We start from the raw sequence: 26747 nt of genomic DNA on the forward strand, positions 1-26747 counted from the left end.
AGGGGAGAGGATGTTGGGAGGTGGCGCGGCTCTGGGCGGGCGCCATTTTATTTGGTTGTTACCGCGGCGGCAGCGGCGGGAGGAGCGTCAGTTTCTGGTTACTCGGTGATCGTCGCTCGCTGCTTGCTCGTCCTTTCTTTCTGTCTGTCTGTCTGACTCACTCCCCTCAGGTACTCCCCAACAGGATGGGCCGAAAGAAGAAGAAGCAGATGAAGCCGTGGTGTTGGTATCCTTGCGGCCGCTGATAAATCTCTATCCGTCCCCGTTCTGACGGTGAAGTTTCTCCGGCCGCCATTAGACACTCAAGAGGCCGCAGAGACACAAAGACAAGAGGGGGCTCAGCTCGGGCCGTAACGCTGCCGGGGCGGGCGGGGGGGGGTGGGGGAAGAGAACCGTCCCTGTAAGGGCGGCCCATTTACACTAACACTTGAGAAATGAGGGTGGGAGCTGGTATTTAATAATTATAACTATGTTTGTCTCCTATGGGTGGCCCATGTGCGGTGCGTGCGACTCGAAGAAGCAGCTCCCTCCCTCTCTCTCTCTCTCTCTCTCTCCAGCCTGTAAAATGGCGTCAGCTTTTTCCTGTCGTGTTTCGGATTTTTCCTTTCGTTTTATCCCCGACGACTAAGGAGCCACTACTTTGAAAATAACGCTGCGTGTGTGGGACGGCAAATCCTTGTGTGGTGTATTGTCATGTTACAAAAGACTTAAAAGTGTCTCCTCCCCCGCGCCCCCGGGCAAAATGGTTGTTCAGCTCTTATTTTGACCTGGGCAATGTGTTTTAATGTGGTTATAAAATCATCTTTTAAAACCAAAACGCTTTTATTTTTAAGTAAAGATGAGACCATTCAATGGAGTGTCAAATTTAAAGTGTAATGTCTGTTGAAAACTTCTGTATTCAAGTGGCTATATTTTTGTTGCATTGGGGTGTTTTTGCATTTTTTTTAAATAAGGAGGCAGGCTTTTGTTTCATTTCCTTGACTGCAGATGTTCAGGTACTGCAACAGGGACTTCGATGATGAGAAGATCCTTATTCAGCATCAGAAAGCAAAACATTTCAAATGTCACATTTGTCATAAAAAGTTGTACACAGGTCCAGGTCTTGCTATTCACTGCATGCAGGTATGTTACAGGTTAATGTACCAACATATTTGAATTAAGTGGGAGTAGTGTTCAATCTTTGAGTTGTAAATTTCAAATCCTAATGTTACTGAATATGTAATGAGATCATTATGACTTTGAACATTAACTGCACTATATAAAGAAGAAACAGCATTTATATTGTACATTTTGTATCTTGTACTAAATTTCTCTTGAATTTGCTTTTGAAATGTAAACACTTCTGTAGTTAACATAATCAGTTTCTGCACAAAGGTGTAAAATAAAACCTTTTTTGTGGTACTGCCCGAGATAAATATTGACAAACACTAGGCAAGTTCCCAGTTCTTCAGATTGCGTCCTGGAATCTCTTGTCTGAATAAGTAGATGGGATCTCACCAGAAAAACTAGATTGTTGGACTGATTGGATGTTGGGGAGAGAGGAGTACATACGTATGTAGTTGCTGGATTGTATGTGGCTCTGATGAGAATCTTATTAACACAGTTCAAGGTGGTATGTAAAATGGCTATTTGGGAGAGGTCTTGGAGCTGCCCCTGGGTGAGGAGGGGAGCAGAATTGCTATACTTTATATTGGAGGTTCTGATACTACTTTTTTTCTTTATAAAAAGCATTTACATCTAAATGTTTAGACTTCCCCAGTTCACAGGCAGGGTTGCATTAATGTGTTTTGAATTATCTCATTCTGATGCATAGACTAGTACCTTGTTGAGCGCTGAATTTCAATTTGTAAATTAGTCTGCTGGGGATATGTTACATTTATTCTGTTGCATTTTAATTCTGAGAAATCTGACAATGTTTAAGATGAGATCTCTGTAGACTATTCATTTTCCTTTTTGGTGCCTCTTTAATCCAATGATTGCTCTTGCCTGATAAAGTGTATGAAATGTTTGTCCTTGAGCATGAGATGACTTGGCTGGCATTTGCTGTACTTGAAACATGTCACATCCTGAGTAAGGAAATAGCCAAGCTGCCTAATGCTTTAATGAGGGAAATGGACTTGTGTGCTAAGCTTAGCTAATGGGAGCAATATTAAGTTGATTGTTTGGATTCTGAGTGCCCCATGTTTTAAATTAGAAATACGCAATGATTTATTATAGGAACAGGTCACATTCTAACTGCCCACGATGTCTGTTGATCTGACCTCATTCATTTACTAAGAAAAATACGGTCAAAGTTGCAATCCCTCTTTTAGAAGTTGGTATCATATAATTATAATCAGTTGTATCATGGCCATGTTTGACTGTAGATGCTATATCCAACCTTTAACTTGCTAATCCATTTTAAAGCCTTGATCCCACAAAAGTAAACCAGCAGTATGTAATTGCTGGTGATTGAAGTACATTCAGTACATCAATTTGATACTTTGCATTGCAAAAGTCCTGCTCATCAACTTTAAAATTATTTTGGAATTTCTCAAAGTAAGCAATATAATTTGTGATGGAGTGGAGATGGAACCAGACACGCAGCCTAATGTTATACAAGATGCTGAGATTATATACTCTATTATAGCCTGAGACTGTAGAATGGGAAGGGAAATTGTGAAAAGGGCTTCGATGGCACCTGGGTCCAGCCTTCTCAATGTCCGAAGGGAGTGGATTTGGGGCAGGAGGAGAGATTGTTACTGTAAAAATTCGCCAAAATTCTTATGGTGAAACACTGGTCAGTCTTAAATTGTGTATGGACACATGCATCAAATAGGTGCCACTAAATCCTGCCGATCATTAAAGATGTTCATAGACACTTGGTTCTGATGAGAACAAATCTACATTATCTAATTTCAGTGCTGTTCAGGATACAGGATCTTTGAATTTATAACACACAAGGAAGGTGCACATTTTACTGATTCCAGAGATGCGGGGCTTGTTTTATGAGGGGAGATTGAGCAGTTTAGACCTATACTTGTTAGAGTTTAGAATGATGAGCGATCTAATTGAGGTACATAAGATGCTAAAGGGGATAGACAAAGTAGATGTGGAGCGGATGTTTCCCCTTGTGGGGCATTCTAGAGCGAGAGGCCATAGTTTTAGGACAAGGGGTGGTAGATTTAAATCAGAGATGAGGAGGAATTACTTTTCTCAAAGGGTCGTGAACCTGTGGAATTCACTACCTCGAGTGCAGTGGATGTTGGGACACATCGGGATTTGAGGAGATAGATTATTAATTAGTAATTGTAATGGGGAGAGGGTGGGAATTTGGAGTTGAGGCCGAAATGAGATCAGCCATGATCATATTGAATGGCGGGGCAGATTCAAGGGGCTGAATTGCCTCCTACTCCTAGTTATGTTTGTGGGAATCGTCCATTTATCAAATGTTGCATTTGTATTTTTACTTCATTATAGTTTCCAGAAAGCATTACAAATGCCTTTGGTATCATTATGATGGCATGTGCCCAGTTTATCTTGATTAGTAGAAAGAAGGATCAGAAAGCAGTGAGATTATTGTTAATTTTTCCTGATTATGGAATTGTCAGTTGTGTGCCTACAGAATGTCACGACTAATCAAACCCTATCACTATCTAATTTCAATCTCCTTTTAAAATTGCATAGTTTGATAACACTAAGCATTGAAGTGCACATTTTCCTAAAGCATGACCGCATGAGTGGGCCATGGAGTGAGGTGAAGAAAGGTTCAGGATTGTGCTCTGAGACTCATTCTTTAATGAGGAATATCCTAAAACACTTCCAAGGATAAGGCAATTTTCAGAAATGAAACTTGTCACACTCTATACTGTCAGGCCTGCTACATCAGGGATTCCAGTTTTGATTCTCACGTTTACATCTTTCCCACTATTGGAAGTGGATTCCTAAGAAAAATACCTTCTTGGCAGAGATGTAGGCCCATTATGCTATCAGGTTTTACTTGATAACCTGGCCATTAACTGATACAGTACTAAATGTCAAGTGTGCCTTCAGCCTTGTACAAAAATAATTTTTTGAATCTTTGTTCGATTTGAACAAAACACCCTAACCTAAATAACTATTAACAGGTAGACGTTGTTGGGAATAGACTGGAGTATTGCTTTTTCACTTTTGGGACTTCAGCTGTAATTTTAATTCAACAACATGCAATTACTCTCCAAAGAGCTGAGCTTAAAAATATGAGATGGAAATGCTATATTAGTTGAACCGTATAGAAAGAGCCAATGGTTGAACTACCTGAAATTTTTGACGCTGAACATAAAACTTAGAAACACATTTTCCTTTAAAGCATTGAAATCCCATTTCTTAATAAATGTGATTTACTTTGCTGCAGTCTTGATTTACCACAAAAAACATAGTTGGTGGCTTTTCTAGACCAGAATCTAGGTCATTGACAACTTGTTTTAAAGTGACAATGGCCAGAAGTTCAATTTGAGCTTGGTATGTTTTCAGTATTGACTTTGTGAGGCTTGGACTTTAAACTAGAGTAATTTGAAAGACTGAATTCTTTCTTGTGCAAGGAGTTATACGTTTTGTTTCTAGATGCTGTGAGAATGGGCAATTATCCTTGCACATATCCATTTTAATCATTGCCTGGAAGAGTAAACAAAAATGTTCTTTTCCAAGTAAAACAGTCACCAAAACCAACAGATTAGCTGACCAATCATCGCATTTGCTGCTTGTAGAATCTTGCACTTTGTAAAATTGGTAACCATCTTTTTAGAGGACAGAAGACAATAATACATGATTTTTTAAAAATAATCTCATGTCAACTCTGGTTCTTTTGCTGATACTCCGTCTAATTCCTGGGCACCATATTTTTATGGAGGTCAAGGCCTTGGAGTGACTGCAGAGGAGATTTATTTATTTTAATATCTGTGATGAAGTACTTCATTTAGGTGGTGACACTGGGCTGGTTCTATTTTTGAGCAGGGAAGATAAAGGCAAGATTTAAAAGGTGTTCAAAATCAAAGAGTTTTGATTAAGTAAATAAGAAACAGTATTTTTCAATTTTGGAATGCATTTGCTGAAAGGCTGATGGGAGCAAATTTATCTTCCAAAAGGGAATTGGATAAATTGGAGGACAATATGCAGAATTGTGGGGCATAGAACTAATTGGATAGCTCTTTCAAAGTTATGGTCTCCTGTGCTGATCATTGTTCCCTTAAGGGTGCTGGGGTGATTCTACAGTTTGGAGTCATGTTTATTCTGTTGCATGGTCATTGGTTTGGTGTATTATTGCCCTAATATTTTTAATGTATTGTTTCAACTGCTTTTGAAATTTGTGGAATAATTTTTGTTTTGTGTAGGTTCACAAGGAAACAATAGATGCAGTCCCAAATGCAATCCCAGGAAGAACAGACATAGAATTAGAAATTTATGGAATGGAAGGCATTCCAGAAAAGGATATGGAGGAGAGGAGGCGACTGCTGGAACAAAAGACTCAAGGTAAATAGTGTGGTGGTTGCTATCTTTTGATCTATATTTTGTTGTGGGCCTTTTCTATCTAATGGCATTTAAGTCCTAGTTGGAGTTTGTTTCATAAGTGCCTTTCCAAATTTAAAAAAACAAAATAACCATGCATTTATGTAGATCCTTTCAGGGAGTTTTGCAGTGAATGAAGCACTTTTGTTGTAATGTCAGAATGTCCATTATTCCTGTTGAGTCTTAATGGTGAATGCTCCCAGCCTTTTTGGCCTTATATTCATTGCCTTAGGTGCATTTCCAGCAGACGCTGCTAGACTATAATTGGGAGTGAGAATCCTAGTTTCTCTTAATCTGCTACTCAAGCCACCCTCTGGGTGAATTGAGCCAGAGGTTTTCTGGATGACTGAGCTATTCGATTGCTTAACCTGCAGAGAGACGGGGAAGCTAAAAGAAAGTTAGCATTTATATACAGACTTGCCCTTAAGATGGTACGAAATGCCTCACAGCCATTGAATATTTTCGGGGTAGTCATTTTTACATAAACAAATTCAAACCAGCAATAAAATAGACTAGTTTATTTTTGGTGACACCTGTTGAGATATAATGTTGACCAGGACACTAGGAGAACTCCCCTGATCCTCTATAGTGCCATGGAATCACTTCTTTACCTGGGTAGGCAAGTGGAGTCTTTAAATGTCTTATCTGGAAGATAAAAGGTACCTGAATCTGCACCTAAAGTGCTGTAACCTGCAAGGATATAGACCAGTTGCTGGAGGTTGGGATTAGAATGGGTAGCTTGTTTTTATATTTTTTTAGCTAGCACAGACACGACGGGCTAAATGGCCCTTTTCTGTGCTGTAACTTTTCTATGGTTCTATGACACCCCTAGTGCTGCAGCAGTCCCTCAGTGAATGTTAACATAGTTTCAGATCCACATTGTCTTCTTTTCCAGTTGTCTAAGCTCAGGAATACCTTCCATATACTTCTCTGCTTTGCTTTCTTCTTTTAAGACTCTCCTTAAAACCTACCTCTTTGACCAAGCTTTTGGTCACCTGCTCTAATATCTCCTTATGTGGATCAGTGTCATATTTTGTTTTATAGTAGCCCTAGGACATTTCATTACCCCAAGGTGCTTTATAAATATAAGTTGCTTTTAGTGAACTGCAAGTTTTTTTTCAGTGCTGTTCAATTTTTATTCAGACTGCAATAAAAATTACCATATCCTGTTTTTGTAGGTTGGGGAGTTTGACAAAAACATTGTAAATTTGTGTTGTGTTTTTTTTTTTCACTCCCTCCGGTTTGTCTTTTATTCCCTGAAACGGTATCAAAAGCTAGGTTATGATTCCACTGGCATTGCACCTTGTCCAAGTGAGTGAGAAAGGCCATTGCAGATGTTTCCGATCCATTTTCAACCAGTGGACACACATATACCTTTCCAATAGAATCACTGATTCATGTTCCAGAATGGAACTCTTTTGAATACCCAGTGATGCTGAGGATACTGCTGCCACTCTAGCTAATGTGGTATGAATTGTACCCATGTGCCTGATGCTGAATTCCATGCTGGGCTGATCAGACGCCCTTTCAAAATGGAACTTTAATTTTTATCATTTGTAATTTTACCATTTATAAATTACTGTAAGTTGCTGTGCCCCTAGCCAAGCTGTTTCATCAATGACCTCCCTTCTATCATAAGATCAGAGGTGGGGTGTTCACTGATGAGATTGTACAATGTTCAGCACCATTCACAACTCAGATACTGAAGTAGCCCATGTCCAAATGCAGCAAGACCTGGAAGCTATCCAGGCTGGGCTAACAAGTGGCAAGTAACATTCGTGCGACACAAGTGCCAGGCAATGACCATCTCCAATAAGAGAGAAACTAATGATTGTACCATCACTGAATCCCCCACTATCAACATCCTGGGGATTACCATTGATCAGGAACTGAACTGGGCTAGCCACATAAATGCTGTGGCTAAAAGAGCAGGTCATAGGCTAAGACTCCTGCACAAGTAACTCACCACCTGACTCCCCAAAGCTTGTCTACCATCGAGGCACAAGTCAGGAGTGTAATGGAATACTCTTTCACTTGCCTGGATGAGTGCAGCTTCAACAACACTCAAAGCTGGAAGCCTTACAGGACAAAGCAGCCCGATTGATTGGCACCCCTTCCACAAACATTCACTCCCACCACCACTGACGAACAATGATGCAATGCAGAAACTCACCAAGGCTCCTTAGGCAACACCTTACAAACCCATGACCGCTACCATCAAAAGGACAAGGGCAGCAGATCAATGGGAACACCACCACCTGAAAGTTCCCCTCCAAGCCCCTCTTCATCCTGACTTGGAAATATATCACCGTTTCTTCACTGTCGCTGAGTCAAAATCCTGGAACTCACTCCCTAACAGCACTGTGGGAGCACTTACACCATAGGGACTGCAGCGGTTCAAGAAGGCAGCTCACCACCACCACTTCAAGGGCAGTTAGGGATGGGCAATAAATGTTGGCCTAGCCAGCTATGCCCACATCCCATTTTTTAAAAAATTGTAATGTAGCACAAAGGCCACAGAGACAAGGAGAGGTGCTAGATTCTGACCTTGAATTCCATGGCCAGTGACATTTGCTCAGAGTGAGGGTGGAAGCGTTGCCTTGGGTCGCCTCACTGTGGAGAGGAGTAATTGGGTCAGAGATAAGTGCAGGTTCTGCTGGAAACGCACTGTAGCAAATACAAGGTAGGACTCGTGATCTTGTAACCGAATTATATTGCCTGTGTTGCCGGCAATGAGTATTTCCCAGGTGAGATACCAGAGTGTTCCTGTCGTCGTTCATTGAACCCTGTAATAGGAAAATATCTGTACTGGAGCCTAACGATAAAATAAAACTTCTACAAAGATTCAAGCTGATTACATTCCTGTTACACTGAACTCATATGTGTGGTTCTCCACCCCCCCCCCCCCCCAAAAAAAAACTGTTTTAGGGTGCAAGTGTTAAAATTCTTATATCTTCCATCAGCGGAAAGTCAAAAAAAGAAGCAGAAAGATGATGATTCTGATGAGTTTGATGATGACGACGCAGAAGCTGGGACTTCATACCAGCAGCAAGGAATGCAGCAACAACAGAACTTTGTTTCAAGTATGAACCAGTCAAGCATGCACCCTGTAACGGGTGCCCCAGGCATTCCTCCAGGTGATACAAGCTTTTTGCTTTTTCTTAGAAACTCCTGACTCTCACTACAGATATTAGATGATTGACCTTTAGCAATATTATCCCTGCTATAGTTCTAGTTGACCTCACTGGCCAGAGGGGAATGCATGTATAACCTTTGTAGGTTAACATGACTTGCATTGTCATGTCAGTGTCATATCAAAATTCATGTACTGACCTAGAAGCAAATCAGTTTTTAAAAAAAAAAGGAAATCCAATTACTGACCTGAAACTTGGAATTTGCAAGCAGTTCAAAGTCTCCCCTGACCCTAGCAGCTTTGACTTCATGAGCTATGCTAGGGAAGATCTTCTGTATATTCACTATTTTATTTCAGTAATTTCCTACGCAGACCAAATGTTTAATTTCTGATCAGTCCATTGGAGCCAATCAATTAAGCAGATTCTTTTATGCTGCAATATTCCAGGATTATTTGTGAATTTTTTTTTTTACATGGTTGCATTTCTTCTCCAGGAATGCCACCAGTGGTACCAGGTGTTCCTCCCATGATGCCAGGAATGCCACCGGTAATGCCAGGAATGCCACCAGGGTCAGTATTCTCAATTTACCTCTTACTGTCTTTTGATTAATATTAACAAAGGGAAGTTGTTTCTTTGTCATCCTAGTGTTGTCATCTCTGTATACTAACACATTGTGCCTTAAAATGCTCCTGCTATCCTTTATCATTAAGGTGGGACAGGATTATTCCCCAAGGTGAAATTCAATCCAGCCTTCTATCTGCCAGATGCCTGCCTGTTTAAATTTGTGAATAGTGACTAATGAGTTTCTTTTTAAGCAAATTCTGATCTGCCTTGACTTTTGGCTAGTTTATGATTCCATGCATGCTGTTCTGATATCTTTCCAAAGTGCCCTGTGGGTCCCAGCCGTGAATGTCAGAATGCTGTTTCTCTGTAGAGAGCCTCACTGCTTAACCAGACCCTGTATCCATACAATGCAGTTCCAATTACAGTTGCTGGTAGCAATCAAGAGCTCTGGCTGGTTTCCACTGCCCTTAACTTGGGATGCAAAATCAATTATAGTTTTTCCCCCCCCCCACCCCCCAAAAAAAAAATCTAACTCAGCACAGTTTGGGGCCTTTGTGCTTTCTACAAATTAGCAACACTGAATAAGCTCACTGAGCTCTTGTATTTTTATACGCAACCTTGATTTCAGAATGTAATCTCTGTTAAATCTTGTCATCACAGGATGATGCCCATGGGTGGAATGATGCCTCCAGGACCTGGAATGCCACCCATGATGCCAGGCATGCACCCTGGTGGGTATTTGAAAACGGTTGGCAGCAACTTAGGTCTGTATTGCAGAGAATCTTAACCTCTAGTTATTTAGAGCAATGCAAAAATGTACTGTTGTGTCTCAAAGCACTTATTTCCACATATCCAAATCTAGCATAAGACATGATTAGTCAACTTTGACTTTATTGGCAAACAATTTCTAAAGAGATATTTTGGATACAGGCTACCTTTCTAGTTGCTTATGTTCACTCTGGGGGAGATGATGGTGTAGTGGTAATGTCACTGAGCTTGTAACGCAGAAGTCCCTGAGGATACGAGTTCAGTACTCATCATGGAAACTGGTGGAATTTAAGTTCAGTTAATAAATCTGCAACATAAAGCTGGTCTCAATAATAGTGGCCATGGAAACCATCATTGGTTCAAGGGCAGTTGAGAATGGGCAAGAAGTGTTGGTTTTGCCAATGACGCCCACATCTCATGAAAGAGAAAAAAAAGTTTAATTTCAGACTCGTGACTTGCTGTGACCCATAAATTTTGTAAGATTATTTTGGAAAGCAAACTTCTATGGAAAAGGCAACTTTCAAAAATAGTAATTCCCATATTTGCAGTAGTAAGCTATGAAATTATAGTAATAAACAAGAAATCTACATAATGAATTTCTCTCTGTCTGATGATCCTTATTCAGGGTCAAGCATTCAGTGACACAGTTCTGCCTGCAGTTGCCGCCTTCTACCATTTGATGTAGCTGCAGATCCCCCTATCCACAGTTACAGCAGTATTAATGCACTTTCAGGGCAGTATGCTTTGTCTTGACTCTGGGCAATGCCACAGGAGATCTTCTATCACGGAATTGTATTTTAAAAGAAACGTTCTCTACATTGTGTAGGGAAATGAGGAGAAACCATTGGAAAGAGCATTAGAATATACCCCCAAAAATGAATAGGCAGTTGGAGAACTGTAGATGGCATAGTTGTAGAAAGCAAAAATGGTATTAAGACATTCTTCCAGTACCCTTAAGGGAAAGGATTTTTTTTAAAAAATTAAGTTGTAAAGCAGTTTGAAACGAGTATGAGTAGTTAATGTACTAAATGATTGCTTCCTAGCTAGAGAGCACTGGTAAAGATGTCATGCAACCCATCAAATGAAGTCTACAACAATGACTTGGATATCATCTGTATGGGCACAGGGGCATTGGAACAGGAGTAGGTAATTTATAATATAAAAATCTGGAGATATGAACATGTTGGCATTTATTGCCCATTCCTAGTTGTACTTCAGAAAGACCTCATGCCATTTAATATTACTGATATCAGTGTGTTGAGTATATTACCACAGTGCTGTTGGGTAAGGAATTCCAGGATTTTCATCCAGTGACCGTGAACACTAGGTGGTGTGTTACTTGATAGTGTTCACATGCACCTATTGACCATGTCTTTCTAGAGCCATTAACCATGCTTGCCGTTCAGTTAAATTGTGACTGATCTATACCATCAAGGGGTTTAAACAGCAACATCTCCAATTATAAGATGTATCTCACCATTTTCTTTTGGACTGTCCCATAAAGGATAATACTGAGATATCACCTAATAAAGGAATCATAGAATTTACAACACAGGAAGAGGTCATTTGGTTTGTTTGTGCTGTGTTCTCAACTGGTACTGTTTACTCTAATTTCACTGCCTTGGCCATTCCTGTCATTTTCAAAAACTATACTTGACAGCCCAGAGGGTACACCTACAATACATGAATTGCAATGGTTCAAGAAGTCGGCTAACCGCTGCCTTTCAGGGCAGTTTAGAATGGACACCAAATGCTGGCCTTTTCAGGGATGTCCAATAACGCATGAGTTAATTTTTAAAAAGAACTTCTAATGCAATCTAGTCATTTCTGACTTAATAACTATTTGTCTTAAAGCATTTTGTATTCTAATATTTCCTGGTGTTCCTAATTGCTGTTTATCCCAAATATTTTTTGAGCTTTTTTTTTGTTCTTGTGACAATTGATTCTGTACTGCCATTACTGTTTACCTGTTAGCCTTAGCCAGCGATGCCCATATCCCATTAATGAATAAATCAAAATAAAATAAAACTTCCCAATTTTGAAAGTCTATTAGATTCTCCCTAAACCTTTGTTGCAGCAGGGGGAAATGAAATGCTGTTTTAGCCTTTCAACAGCAACAACTACTTGCATTTATATGGTGCTTTTAACATAGTAAAATCTCAGGGCACTTTATCCTGTTCCAGTCTAGCTACAACACTGGCATCAACCTGACAATGTGGAAAATTGTCCAGGTATGTCCTGTTCGCAAAAAACAGGATAAATCCAATCCAGCCAATTACTGCCCCATCAGTCTACTTTCAGTCATCAGCAAAGTGATGGAAGAAGGCATCAGCTGCTATTAAGGAGCACTTATTTAGCAACAACTTGCTCAGCCAAGCTCAGTAGTAGTTCTGCCAGGACCACATGCTTCCAGACCTCATTACAGGCATGATCCAAATATGGGCAAAAGAGCTGAATTTCAGAGTTGAGGTGAGAGTGACTGACCTTGACATAAAGGCAGCGTTTGACTACTCTGACACAAAAACTTAATCATTAAACACTAGCAAAATTGATACCAATGATGATTGGGTGGGGGATGTCTGTGCTGGTTGGAGTCATGCCTAGCACAAAGGAAGATGGATTGTGATTGTTGGAAATCAGTCTGTCCTAGTCCAACTATCTTCATCAGTGACCTTCTCTCCATCATAAGGTCAGAAGTAGAGATGCTCACCAATGATTGCTGTGTTCAATACCATTTGTGACTTCTCGGATACTGAAGCACTCCGTTTCTGTGCCCACGCTGCAATATCTGGGCAACAATCAGGCTAGGCTCTTGTGTGCTGCAAGTATTACTCACCCCATGGCATTCAGCAGCACTGTCATCACTGAATCCCCCACCGTCAACGTGCTGGGGTTACCATTGACCAGATGGACCAGCTATATGAATACTATGGCTTAAGGAGCAGGTCAGAGACCGGGAATTTTATGGCAAGTAGCCTGCCTTCTACCTCGCCAAAGCCTGTCCATCTACAGGGTGCAAGTCAGGAGTGTAATGGAATACTCTTCTTGCCAGGATGAATGCGGCTTCATCAGCACTCGCAGCTCGACACCATCCAGAACAAAGTGGCTCACTTGATTGGCAGCACATCACTCCCTGCCCCACCAGCGCACAATGACAGCAGTACGTGCTATTTAAAAAATGCATTGCAGCAACACGCTATGGCTACTTGGACAGCACCTACCGAACCAGCGACCTCTGCTATCTAGAAGAAGAGCAGCAGATATATGGGAATGCCACCGCCTGCAAGTTTCTCTCCAAGCCACACACTACCTTGACTTGGAACAATATTTCCACTTCTCCACTGTCATCATGTTAATACCCTGGAACTTCCTCCCTAACAGCACTGTGGGTGTACCTACACCATATGGTCTGCATTGGTTCAAAAAGGCAGCTCACTGCCAATTTCTCGAGGGCATTTGGAGATGGGCAATAAATGCTGGCCTTGGCAGCAACATCTCATGAATGAAGTAAAAAAAACAACCCTAACTTTTCTTGGTTTAATTCTAATGAGTCTTCATTGTAACCTTTCAGTGAACATAGCATTTATCCTATAATTGCTTGCCCAAAGATATTAGAACACTAATGTAAAATAAAAATACTACAGTTGCTGATATTGTGGATTAAAAAGTGTGCTGGTAAAACTCAGCAGATCTGGCAGCATCTGGGGAGAGGAGTTAACGTTTTGAGTCCAATATGACTTTTCAGTATTTTGCTTATATTACAATTGTGGCATTGCCAATATCTTGTACAAATTTAACATTGCTCTTATATGCCTCTCTATATTAAACCTTAAATCACATTTGCCCTATCTCCTTTTATTACCGCCGCACCTGTTTTGTCTGCATGTTTAGAAAGATCCCCGTTCCTCCGCTGTAAGATTTAACTTCTTTCAGTATAAGTCACTCATTTAGTAAATATGGGCTCTAACAGCTGGTACAGAACATTCAATACCACTTGGAAAAAAATGGGTAGAGCTGGGATGGTTTATGATTTATACTTTATGGTTTCAGTAAGTGTGACATAATCTGATGACCAGTTACTATCTCCAAATACTTCAGTGGCTGTTAATGGTAAGTAAATTAAATTTCAAAGGAACTAGACCATCTGAACAATATTCTTCGTATTCAGTAAGCATTGTACAACAACTGAGCAGAGTTGCAGATTAGTAACTTGATTGTTCTAAGTCTCATTTGCATCTGATTTCCTTCTAACTAGTTTTAGTTCTAACTTCTAGTTTTCTTGTACTTTTTCAGGTATGCCACCACCTGTTCCACGCCCAGGAGGACCATCAATGACCCAGTCGCAGCCAGTGGTTGCACCTGGTTTACCCAGTAGAGCACCACTTCCTGGACCTAGCCCACAGCCTCCCATTTCAAAGCCACTCTTCCCCAGTGCTGGCCAGGTAAGTGCATGCTAACTTGAAATATCAGTGTTGGTAAGTCCTGTTGACCTGTGTAATATCAGAGTGCCACAATTGTTTCCTGGTATGTGAATAACTTTAGTACTTATCTGGTCATAATTCATTGCAGTCAACACTCAGACTAGGGATGCAGTTATTTAGGGCAAGCTGTAAAATGTTTATAGGAAATTGAAGCTCCTCTAGGTTTTAATGCATTGAATGTCTGACAGTCACCCTTTTAGTGTAGAGTACTGGCAGCTGTTGAGGATTTTCACTATCTGCTCTTTTTATGCTTCAGATGGGGACTCGTGTTTCAAGCACAACTACAACCTCCACTACAGCTTCATCAAATTCGGCAAATCTCTCAACTTCCTCTAAACCTCTGTTTCCTAGTGCAGCACAAGTACGCAGGCAGTCACCATCTGTTCTGGTGTTAGACTAATTCACAGTGCTTCACCTGCCAGAATAATTCTTGAGCATGCTATAAACTAGCTTTAGAGGCTTTTGGAGTGTGTATGGGCTGTGTAATGCTAATCTGGTGTAGTGTGCTGTACTACTTTGTAGAGTTAGCTTTTTTATTTTTATTTTTTTTTTTTAAAAAAAGCAATCACCAAGAAACATCCAGTAGCTTTACATCTGATGCAGAGTCTGCTGAAGGTTTGCCAGTTTAAATTGAGCCAGAATTTTTTTTTAATTTCACTTTTTTTTTGTTCCTTTTGACTCTTTTGAGGATACTTAATTTGAATTGTCAGTACAATTGAAACTTGTAAACCTGCATTTTTTTAGATTAGCATGTTATTTGGAAAATTAAACTGCTTTGCTTGAGGCTTGATTTTGATTTTGATTTTCTGGATTTGCAATTAATCTAACTTTTGTGGTGTTGATTCAACAGAGCCAGCAGTCTGTCTCTGGACCCGTGGGTACAGATTTTAAACCCCTCAACAGTACGCCTGCCACTACTGCAGAACCTCCGAAGCCCACATTCCCAGCATACACGCAGTCAACAGCTACTGCCACCAGCACATCGAACAGTTCTGCAGCTAAGCCAACTATCCCTGTAACTAGTAAGCCTGCTACTCTAACCACAACTAGTGCAACTAGTAAGTTGATCCATCCAGATGAGGATATATCACTGGTAAGTGTATGGGTCATTCTTTGTTCATTTAATTAAAACCCTTCTGTCTTAACTGGATTTAACATGTGTGCCACACTAATAGAACATTCAGTAGCGGATTCATGTTATAAGTTATTTTTCTTTTAAGGAAAAGTAATGTATCTGTGCAATTTTCATTTGTCTTCCCCTTAGGAGGAAAGGAGAGCTCAGTTTCCAAAGTACCAGCGCAACATCCCTCGGCAAGGCCAGACACCAATGGGGCCACCACCAGTTGGGCCAATGGGTGGCATGATGCCACCACAACAAGGAATGCCACCTCAGCAACCAGCAATGAGGCCTCCCATGCCACCTCCAGGTTAAAAAGCGTTTGTCTTTTTGTGGGTTTTTAGTGATTTTTGGTTTAATTAGATTTGCTACTAATATGCACAGAAGTACTCTGTATGGCTTGAGGCCCTTGTTAATTTTGCACTTGGGTGTATATGACTTCTGTTGGCTAACCACTGTTTCAGTAAACCTGTATATGACGAAGGGTTCATTGTGTGGCATGAGTAAATGCAGATAGTACCATGGGATAATATGGGTTTATAAACTCAGTTGAATTAATGGTGTCTAGTATGAAATCCTGATTGAGTGCACAGATCAAAGAATGAGACAGCACAAAGAGGTCATTCAGTCTATTGTATCTGCGCTGGCTCTTTGGTAGAGCTATCCATTTAGTCCCCCCTCATCCTCTTTCCACATAGCGTTCCCTAAATTTTTCCCCTTCAAGCAAGCATTTATCTAGATCTTTTTGAATGTCAGTAATGAATCAACTTTCACTACCATTTTAAAGTAGTGCATTGCAGATCACAACTCGCTGTATATCAAAAAATAGTTTCACGACATTTCTGGTTCTTTTGCCAGTAACCTTTAAATTCATGCCCTCTGGTTACCCGCCCTTCTGTCACTGGAAACAGTACTTTAGCAAAACCCTTCACCATTTGCCCTATACTCACTGGAGTTTAGAGGAGTGAGATATGATCTTAGTGAAACATGTAAGATTCTGAGGGGTCTTGACAGGGTAGATGCGGAGAGCATATTTCCATTGGTGGAGGTATATAGAGCTAGGGAGCACAATTTCAAAATAAGGGGTCTCCTATGTGAGGAGGAGGAGTTTCTCCTGAGGGTTGTTAATCTTTGGTATCTCTTCCTCAGAGAGCAGTGGAAGTTGCACTGTATGTATACACCAGGCTGAGTTAGATTTTTGATCTACAATGGAATCCAGGGTTTTGGGGACTGGGCAAGAAAGTGGAGTTGAGGCCTTGATCAGATCAGCCATGAACCTAATGAATGGGGGAGCAGGTTCGAGGGGCCAAATGGCCACCTATTTCTTATGCCTGTTCTTGTGTTCAAATCTTCCCCTGAACTTTCTCAGTTCTAAGAAAATAAACCCAGGCTTCTCCATTATCTTAAATAGTAGTTGGTTTGTTGCTAGAATTCGGTGAAGTGAAATGTAGAGTTTGAAATTCCTGTAATCTGTTTGCTTCAACTATGAAGAACACCTCTTGTTAGCTGTTAGTTTTTGCCCCTTCATAGTCTTGGGCTATGTATAGTGAGGATATGTGAAGCTGAAATACACTAGGATGCAAAACCAATCAGCCAAGAAGTGGTGTTAAGCTCATATAGATTTACTTTTGCCCTGTGTTTTTAAATTTGTTGTATTTCCTTGACCTTTGACAAGTATTTGTACTTACACTCCCTATTTTCTTTTCTTTTCAGGTCAGTATGGTGGCCCCCCACAGGGTATGCCAGGTTACCTCCCTGGCGGCATGCCTCCATATGGACAGGGACCGCCAATGGTGCCCCCTTACCAGGGTGGACCCCCTCGGCCACCAATGGGAATGTCAGGAATGAGGCCTCCTGTAATGTCACAAGGGGGCCGCTACTGAAGCTGGTGTACCTACGTTAATAGGTTTGGAGATTCAACCTTTTCTCAACTTGCTGTTAACTAGACAAGCTTCAGTGAATATAAGTGACTTTAACATTTTTTAAGAAAAACCTGGTAAACCTCTTCCTGCCTGCTAATGATGACCACAAAATCCCAGGACCTGTTGTTTGTTTAACCTCAATAGCGGGGAAAAGAAAAGCATACTCTTGAAAAGCAAAATCCTGATGTGTCTCCCTTATTCCTTTCTCCACCTGCTCTCTTTCTTTCTTTCTTCTCTCTCTCTCTTTTCCCTCCCCCTTTCTCTTTTTCTCCCCCTCCCCCCCGTTCGTTCGTTTTTTCTTTCTCTCCCATTTTTTCTTTCTTTCTCTCTTTCTTTCTCCCCCTCCCTCCCTCCCTCTCTTTCTCCCCCTCCCTCCCTCCCTCTCTTTCTCCCCCTCCCTCCCTCTCTCTCTTTCTCCCCCTCCCTCCCTCTCTCTCTTTTTCCCCCTCTCCCTCTCTCTCTTTTTCCCCCTCTCCCTCTCTCTCTTTTTCCCCCTCTCCCTCTCTCTCTTTTTCCCCCTCTCCCTCTCTCTCTTTTTCCCCCTCTCCCTCTCTCTCTTTTTCCCCCTCTCCCTCTCTCTCTTTTTCCCCCTCTCCCTCTCTCTCTTTTTCCCCCTCTCCCTCTCTCTCTTTTTCCCCCTCTCCCTCTCTCTCTTTTTCCCCCTCTCCCTCTCTCTCTTTTTCCCCCTCTCCCTCTCTCTCTTTTTCCCCCTCTCCCTCTCTCTCTTTTTCCCCCTCTCCCTCTCTCTTTCTGCCCCTCTCCCCCTCTCTCTCATTCTGCCGCTCTCTCTCCCCCTCCCTCTTTCTCTTTCTCCCCCTCCCTCTCTTTCTCCCCCTCCCCCCTCTCTCTCTCTTTCTCACCCTCCCCCACTCTCTTTCTCACCTTCCCCCTCTCTCTCTCTTTCTCACCCTCCCCCTCCTCTTTCTCACGCTCCCCCCCCTCTCTCTCTCTCTCTCTCTCTCTCTTTCTCACCCTCCCCCCTCTCTCTCTCTCTTTCTCACCCTCCTCTCTCTCTCTCTCTTTCTCACTCTCTCTTTCTCACCCTCCCCCTCTCTCTCTTTCTCACCCTCCCCCTCTCTCTCTATCTCACCCTCCCCCCTCTCTCTCTTTCTCACCCTCCCCCTCTCTCTCTTTCTCACCCTCCCCCTCTCTCTCTTTCTCACCCTCCCCCTCTCTCTCTATCTCACCCTCCCCCTCTCTCTCTATCTCACCCTCCCCCTCTCTCTCTATCTCACCCTCCCCCTCTCTCTCTATCTCACCCTCCCCCTCTCTCTCTATCTCACCCTCCCCCTCTCTCTCTATCTCACCCTCCCCCTCTCTCTCTATCTCACCCTCCCCCTCTCTCTCTATCTCACCCTCCCCCTCTCTCTCTATCTCACCCTCCCCCTCTCTCTCTATCTCACCCTCCCCCTCTCTCTCTATCTCACCCTCCCCCTCTCTCTCTATCTCACCCTCCCCCTCTCTCTCTATCTCACCCTCCCCCTCTCTCTCTATCTCACCCTCCCCCTCTCTCTCTATCTCACCCTCCCCCTCTCTCTCTATCTCACCCTCCCCCTCTCTCTCTATCTCACCCTCCCCCTCTCTCTCTATCTCACCCTCCCCCTCTCTCTCTATCTCACCCTCCCCCTCTCTCTCTATCTCACCCTCCCCCTCTCTCTCTATCTCACCCTCCCCCTCTCTCTCTATCTCACCCTCCCCCTCTCTCTCTATCTCACCCTCCCCCTCTCTCTCTATCTCACCCTCCCCCTCTCTCTCTATCTCACCCTCCCCCTCTCTCTCTATCTCACCCTCCCCCTCTCTCTCTATCTCACCCTCCCCCTCTCTCTCTATCTCACCCTCCCCCTCTCTCTCTATCTCACCCTCCCCCTCTCTCTCTATCTCACCCTCCCCCTCTCTCTCTATCTCACCCTCCCCCTCTCTCTCTATCTCACCCTCCCCCTCTCTCTCTATCTCACCCTCCCCCTCTCTCTCTATCTCACCCTCCCCCTCTCTCTCTATCTCACCCTCCCCCTCTCTCTCTATCTCACCCTCCCCCTCTCTCTCTATCTCACCCTCCCCCTCTCTCTCTATCTCTCTCACCCCCCTCTCTCTATCTCTCTCACCCCCTCTCTCTTTCTCACCCCCTCTCTCTCTCTTTCTCACCCCCTCTCTCTTTCTCACCTTCCCCCCCCTCTCTCTTTCTCACCTTCCCCCCCCCTCTCTCTTTCTCACCCTCCCCCTCTCTTTCTCCCCCCCCACCCAAACACCATATAATTGCAATTCATGTTGTATAGCTTCTTTTCTCATGTTTCATCTAGGTTTGTAGAAGTGAAGTATAATAAGTATGGTCCATTTATATATAAAAAAAATTGAAGGCGCTGGAGTTACATGAACATACAGTACCACCTTTGAAGGCAAGTTCTGTAAATTAAAATTTGCTTTTGTATTAAAAACAAAAGTGAGGCCTTCGCAGCACTTTAGGTGCTGTTGGACTTTATTGTCCCCAACATTGTTTGGTGAGGGCTTCTGGTGTAGTTGCTTGTTGCAGCACCAAATACCTGTTCAGTTGTTTTGATTATGTAACTGTTTAACGTACCCCGTATCCAGGGTTCAAAAAAACATTTTGAACCTAAATAGGTCGTACCTGATTTCTTAATTTCTGTACTGTTGTAAAGCTCATTGTAATAAAACTTGATGGAAACATTAATGTTGCTTTATTCATGACCAGCTGTGGATCACTGCCTCAAGGTTTGTACCACTGCATGTTGCTGTGATTTAATGCAAAAATAAAAGTAAAAGCATTGGAGGGGGATTTTATTGGTTATGCTTTTGGAATGAACCAACATTGTATATATCTGTATATCTCTCTGCATGCTTTATATTAGCCCAGTATGCATTAAATTATTCATATTTGTGACAAACAAGGTCAGTAAAGCAACAGAAAAACAATATATTTAAAACCTTTCTGGAAAAATTGTGGAGTGAATGCATGGTATTTGGATGTAGAATTGACCACCCTAACATATTGCTAAAATTGGAATTTATTTCTTCCTTCCTGTAGCCCTGCCATGGGACAGGCTGAGGCTGAATCTTATTGTCCTCTCAGTCTGAGGCAAGTCAGATTTCATTTTATTCCTTTCCAGGGGCTTTCACAGCTTTTTATGGCTGTTGGATTTCTCTGTCCCCAAACTTGTAGCAAGTTTGGTGAAGGCCCTTTTTTAAAAAATCTATTTCTAGTAACGTATTATATTGTGTTGTGATTGTATTTGACTTTAGAGCAAAGTGCTATTTGCTGGATATGGGAACCTACTATTTGCAGAGATTAGATTACTGTTTACTGTTCCCATTTACCTAAACTTTAAATATTAGTGGTTATTTTTCCCTTTTTAAACAGTTTTCTTGAGCACACAGAGAAACCGGTGGGGTCAATTGCTTATCTAGTGATTATGCACATTCAAGTTTGTGCCTAGCTTTTTAAATTTTTATTTCCTTGTATCTGGCAAGTGGGACATTGCTTGGGTTGCACTGATCTTTGAACTCCTAGGTCAGAGCCATGTTAAATGTCATAATTTAAGCTATGTATAAAATACTTGGAGACAGTTTAACCAGAGTGAGATTGTTGCTTGAATTGAATAAGTTTTAAATAACCAACCCAGCCAATGAAGTAGGACTGAAATTGAAAACTGTCCCTGACATTCACTGCAAATTTTGTTGCTAAAAGTATTTTAAGAGTAATTATTAGATGACCATTGAAATTCTGTCCTGATCACAAACATTGCACCTGCAGCTGGTGCCTGGTTTTATTTTTTCAAAATGCTTTTTGTGCTCAATAAATGATGGGCATCGGCCATTTTTGCTGCTTTTCTGTTAGTTGAATTGCTCGTTGCATTTCGCAGCAGATGTATTTTTAAAAAAAAGGACGACTTATCACATGGTGTCTCGCACACATTCAAATTATCATTTCAGTGTGATCCTGAGTGTGTGGGACACTTAATATTCAACATCTCTTCTAGATGGAGATTTCAGAACAAAGAGATAATTCAAATTATTACCAAGCTGGTTGAAAGTGGATCCTGAAAGAAAGACATCACATGCAGGGCTATAAGAACATTGAGGGCACTTACTGCCCTCACCACCCCACCTCCCAGAAAGTTGCTAATGCTGAGGCAATTGAGCAGTTTAAAATGGAGGTACTTGGGCACTGAAGGTATTACAGAATAAGGGTAGGATTTTGCATTTAAAATGGTTAGTATTGTCTGACACTCAAAAAATGGCAGGACAGCCCAGGTAACCCCTTTTCCGTGTACATTTATCAAGCTGATTTTTTATCTTTGCTGTGGAATTTGCCACGCTTTGCTTGTCCTGATCTGCATCCGGAAGACACTTAATTCCGTTTTGCTTTGTGCACGTGCAAACGGAAGATGCATTAGTCAACTTCAGACAAATCTTTACTCTGCACAGCTGAGGCCCTATTGTCCACTTAAATTTGGGCTGATGTCTTCTGAGAAAGATCTAACTTATGAGATCTCCTTGATCAATGGTAATATTGATATAGAATCTTACAGCATAGGGGGCCAATTGGCCAATCATGGCTGCACTGGCTCTTTGAAAGAGATGTCCAATTTAGTCTTTCAGCCAGTTCTTGCTCTTTCCTCCCCTGCCCCCATTATAACCCTGCAAATTGGTTCTCGAAGTATCTATCCGATTGCCTTTGAAAGTTACGGAATCTGATTCCACTGCTCTTTCAATGATGCATTCCAGACCATCATACTCCTCTGAAATAATTTTATTTCCTCTCTAGTTCCTTTGCCAAGTATTTTAAATCTATGACCTCTGATTGCCAACCCATTTGCCAGAGGAAACCATTTCTTGCTAATTGCTCTGTCAAAACAGCTCAATTTTGAATGTGTCTATTGGATCTCTCCTTAACCTTCTTTGCTCTAAGGAGACCAATCCCAACTTCTCTAATTTCTCCACGTAACTGAAGTCTCTCATTCCTCGTAAACCTCTGTATCCTTCCCAAGTCCTTGATCCTTCTCCAAGTAGTGCCCAGAATTGTATGCAGTACTCCAATGGAGGTCTAACTAGTGATTTGTAAAGCATGATTTATTTGTTCTTGTATCCAATTCCCCTATTTACAAAACCAAGCTTCCTGTGGAATTTCTTAAATGTCGTCTTGCCTTGCCACCTTTAAGGATTTGTACACCCTCCCCAACAAAATAGCACTGTTTAGACTTGTGTTGTTACTCCCAAAGTATATCACTTCACACTTTTATCTGTATTAAATTACATTTGTTATGTGTGCGCATTTGTCCCCCTTTAGTCTGTTGCTACCCTGCCAATTATTTGCTATATTAAGTTTTGTATTTATATGCAGATTTCAAAATTGTGCTCCCTACAGCCAAGTCCAGATCATTTTTGTACAAAAAGAAACTATTGACCTAACTCTGCTGGAAGGCCCCACCACATCTCTAATCCATTCATCGGTGCCCTCTGCTACTGATCCTGTATCCAATTATGTACCCATTTTACTGCTTACTCTTTGTTATATGCTTCTTTTCCAAATAAGTCTGTTACAAGGTACTTCTTAAAAGACCATGTATACATCATTTGTCCTATTTTCATCAGGCTTCTGGTACTTCGTTTAAAGAACTCCAGGTATTCAGACAAGATTTGCCTTAACAAATCTGTGCTGGCTTTGTTACCCATATTTCTCCAAGTGCGAGTTAATGTTGACCTTGACAGTGGTCTCAAGTAGTTTTCCCCATCACTGACACAGGTTTATCCCTCTCTCTTTTTGAACAAAGGTGTAACTTTTTCAATTCTCCAGTACCTCTGGCACCATATCAAAAGAAGATTGAAAGATTATGGGTAGAGCTTCTATCTCCACCCTAACTTTCCTTCCTCAGTAACCTAGGATACACCCTATCTGGACCAGGGTGTCTTAACTTGGAGTGGTGCCAACCTGTTAATAATCACCTTTCTATTTTTGTCCTGTCCAAATTTCCACATTACTGTGATCTTAGCTTCATCCTCTTGTGCTGTGCAAACTGCTAGATGTACATTTGGATCCCCCAGTCATTCCTTTTGCCTCAGATTTCTTTGTCCCTAATCTACCCCACCATTCCTTTAACTATCCTTTTCCTTTTATGGTTATAAAAGGATTTGGGGTTTCTTTTTTTGCTACTTGCTAATCTTTTCTCATACACTCTTTGCTCTTTTATCTTTTTTTCAATGTCTGCCTCTATTCTGTCCATGGCAGAGTTGTAGTGAGCTTCCATCCTCCTTGCTTAATTTAAAACAGCTGAAGAGTCAATAGACTTACGGGTCCATCATTCAACCCACTGCTGGGGTGAGGGGTAGGTAATTGGATAGTGAATGAACAATCTTGCTTTGCCTGGAGCCGTCCATTGTGTACCAAGTACTCTGTCAAAGAGAAAGCTGTAAACAATTAATTGAAGTGATATGACCTGGGCGAGCCAGTCATCTGGTTGGGATGAAGTATATTGCTTTTAAAAGTTAACTTCAGCTAAATGCGAAACTGAGTAATATAGGCTGTAGGTTTGAAGCTGCCTTCTGTAGTGATCAAATCTCAGCTGGGACTTTGGGAGAGGTGTTGTTACACTTGGCCTCAGTACTACTTAGGCTGGGGGCAGTGGAAAGGGAGGTGATGTCACGCACAATGCAATAGACTGCCAATACTTACTGTCCACTTTTGTGAGAAGAATAACCTCTTGGACTAGGCAATGGATGTCTGCTGGAACCCATGAAACTACCTAGCATGACAAGGCACCGTCTGGAGAGAAGGTTCACATCATCTTTAGAGACCACTAAATTTTGATTGTATGAACGTGTTTTGTGAAAGTAAGCTTGGTTATGCCTATTTCCAGTGAGCATGCACAATTTTACTTTGAGACTAATGAAAAGGACCCAGTGCCTGAATAAATTGATGTTGAGCTTTGAAATCTTTGATCTAATTGCAAATGTAAACTTTGGACTTAAAATACACAATTTCTGTATTTAGATTTTAAAACTGCATTTGTCCCATTCCTTTCCAAGAATATATGAACAAAGAGCAGGTATAGGCCATTCGGCCCTTCGAGCCTGCTCCACCATTTAATAAGGTCGTATCTGATCTGATAGTAACCTAAAATCTGCATCCCACCTATCACCCCCTTGCTCACCAAGAATCTATGCACCTTTTTTTAAAAAAAATTCTGATCTTCGTAATAAAGGAGCTGTGAAGTGTAGATTAGACTAGTTAATGTTGCTAAATCTGGGGAGGGGATTGGAATTTGTAGCTTGATGTATGACTTCAATTATTGGTTGGGAATGAAATGCAAAGGAGAATTCTTGCTCTGTTTTGCAGCTTATGGGAGTGTGTGGATATTTCTCTTGCAGCTTAATGCTCTTTTAGCAACGCAGGACAAATGAATAGAAATGATAACACTTTTTAATCCTGTTATTAACTGGAGGATTTTACTTCTGAGGGCACAGTCTGTTCCCAGTATTGGAGAAAGTGTATAAAAGGAAGACATTGATTTTATTGTAAAGCTTCAGGATATGAAAACATTGATATTGGGCTAAAATATTCCTTTTTTAATAAGGGCCTCTTGGCTAGTTTTTGAAGTATGTCACAAACTGGGTTTCACAGGATTCAGTTAATTCATTTAGTGCTCTATCTGATCCTGATGCTAGTATTTTCTGCTTTTTGGGCAGTTTACAATATTTCATTTCACTTGATAGTTTAGTTCCAAATTATTAAACACATTTATCTTTTAGTTTTGAGCGTTTTCCACTTGGCATTTTTAAACGTTGGTTTAAAGCCAGTGGTTAAACAGTAGACAAGAATTTGGTGCGACCATGTTAATGTTTGTACTAAATTAGCACTGAATGGAAAATGTAACCCTCTAATTTGCAATGTTGCAAACTGGTTTTATTTATCAGTGATTTCCATTCAGATGATTGGGTTCTCAAATGTTCAGCGTATTTTAATATGGAAGTTCCCTGCACCCGAAACTGAGATTTTCTTCAACATAATTTTTGTTTCAGTTAACTATAACAGCAGCGTTCCGTCACTTGCTTTTTAACGTGTAGGAAAGGAAATGCCAAGAGCTCTGGCAGTACAGGTTAGTTTAATCTGTAAGTATCTGTTGTCTCTAAACAGTGTGAATATTAGTGGTGGAAGTTTTCCTCAACAAAAGCACATTCACAACTAATGTCTATAACAGTTTTTTTTTTAAAGTTTCTAGTGATCGACAGTAAAACCTTTATTAAGTGATTTTCACGCTGCTGCAAAAACTATTTTTTTCTGCTATGTTACTTAGTAAGAATGGGAAAAGAACAGAACTTTGTGGCTGAAAGTTACTTTTTGATTGGCCATTATCTGCAATTATGGTTGGCTTTCTAAATTATTCCACCTGGTATGATAAAGGATCAGAGTAAACGTTAACTAAAATTTACATGGCCCTTCAGAAGACTTGATGTGTAAATGCATCGAGTAGGGCACTGAACCACAATGTAGAAAATCCAAAGATTACGCTCTAGTCTGCTGAATTTGTTGGGCTTGATTGGTGTTCCCCATGCTCAAAGAGGAAATATGAAAGGGGTTCCTGGCCCTGATTATTGAGCAAGTCTTCCCAGAAAATCTTTTTGTGGGGTCTTCAGGTGTGGAAAGGATCTGTCTTGACTGCAGTGCCTTCCACACCCAAGTAGTCAATAATAATTCCTTCGTCTAATTTTGCAGCTTGAATAGCTTCTGGCACCCAAGAAACTGTAGCCCACAAGAGTCGGTGCCTTCCTGGAAGGAGGGGGAAAGACTGAGACAAAAAATTAATAAGCTCCAAGTTTTTTTTGAGCTTTTCCATGCTGCCCTGCCCCCCCTGCACAGACCAATCTATTTTTATATCAGAGCAATGATGGCACTTTCTGTTGGGTGTCTATTACAGTTTTCAGTTGCTGGACATTTTGTACATTTTTGGTGTTGTACAGACCTATATGTAACTCAAAAAGCTGTTGTCAAGAGATCCTCAAGTAAGGACACATGTTGTGAATGGACTGCAGTGATTTAAGAAGGCAGCACACCACCTCCTTAGGAAATTGGTGATGGGCAATAAATGCTGTTCTAGCCAGCGATGCCCACATGCCAGGAATGAATATTTTAAAAGAAACTTTGTAATGAAATAGCTTTAGAGCACTGTTACATCAGCATGTTCCTGGAAGTGTTACTGCTTGAGTAGCGGAAACTCCAACCTTTATT

At 41.3% G+C, this 26747-nt stretch overlaps 2 protein-coding genes across 8 annotated transcripts in view; both read left to right on the forward strand.

Annotated features, from left to right (window-relative positions):
- Window positions 1–45: 45 nt before the first annotated feature.
- Window positions 46–25557, forward strand: znf207b (zinc finger protein 207, b). 6 transcript variants are annotated; one of them, XR_005946612.1, is made up of 13 exons: window positions 46–226; window positions 996–1122; window positions 5349–5487; window positions 8487–8660; window positions 9151–9226; window positions 9882–9985; window positions 14283–14431; window positions 14727–14831; window positions 15321–15563; window positions 15735–15897; window positions 17301–17493; window positions 20550–20600; window positions 25541–25557. XR_005946612.1 is itself a non-coding variant. In XM_041217258.1 (12 exons), exons 1-11 carry the CDS (start codon window positions 186–188, stop codon window positions 17468–17470), a joined length of 1491 nt encoding a protein of 496 aa, XP_041073192.1. In that variant the 5' UTR covers window positions 46–185; the 3' UTR covers window positions 17471–17493; window positions 20550–21340. The 6 variants fall into 6 exon arrangements, 5 of the variants coding, with proteins under 5 accessions (XP_041073192.1, XP_041073191.1, XP_041073193.1 ...); XM_041217258.1 differs by lacking the exon at window positions 25541–25557 and having other exon boundaries at window positions 20550–21340; XM_041217257.1 differs by lacking the exons at window positions 20550–20600; window positions 25541–25557 and adding an exon at window positions 19807–20191.
- The window catches only part of tefm (transcription elongation factor, mitochondrial), a 58342-nt gene continuing 57151 nt past the window's right edge, over window positions 25557–26747 (forward strand). The window contains exon 1 of one of the 2 annotated variants that reach the window (XM_041217262.1): window positions 25557–25617. The gene's annotated coding sequence lies outside the window, so the exon portion shown is untranslated. The remainder of the gene's footprint in view (window positions 25618–26747) is intronic. The other variant, XM_041217264.1, reaches the window with a different exon arrangement.

Source organism: Carcharodon carcharias, chromosome 22, assembly GCF_017639515.1.
Source record: "Carcharodon carcharias isolate sCarCar2 chromosome 22, sCarCar2.pri, whole genome shotgun sequence".
Classification (NCBI taxonomy): domain Eukaryota; kingdom Metazoa; phylum Chordata; class Chondrichthyes; order Lamniformes; family Lamnidae; genus Carcharodon; species Carcharodon carcharias.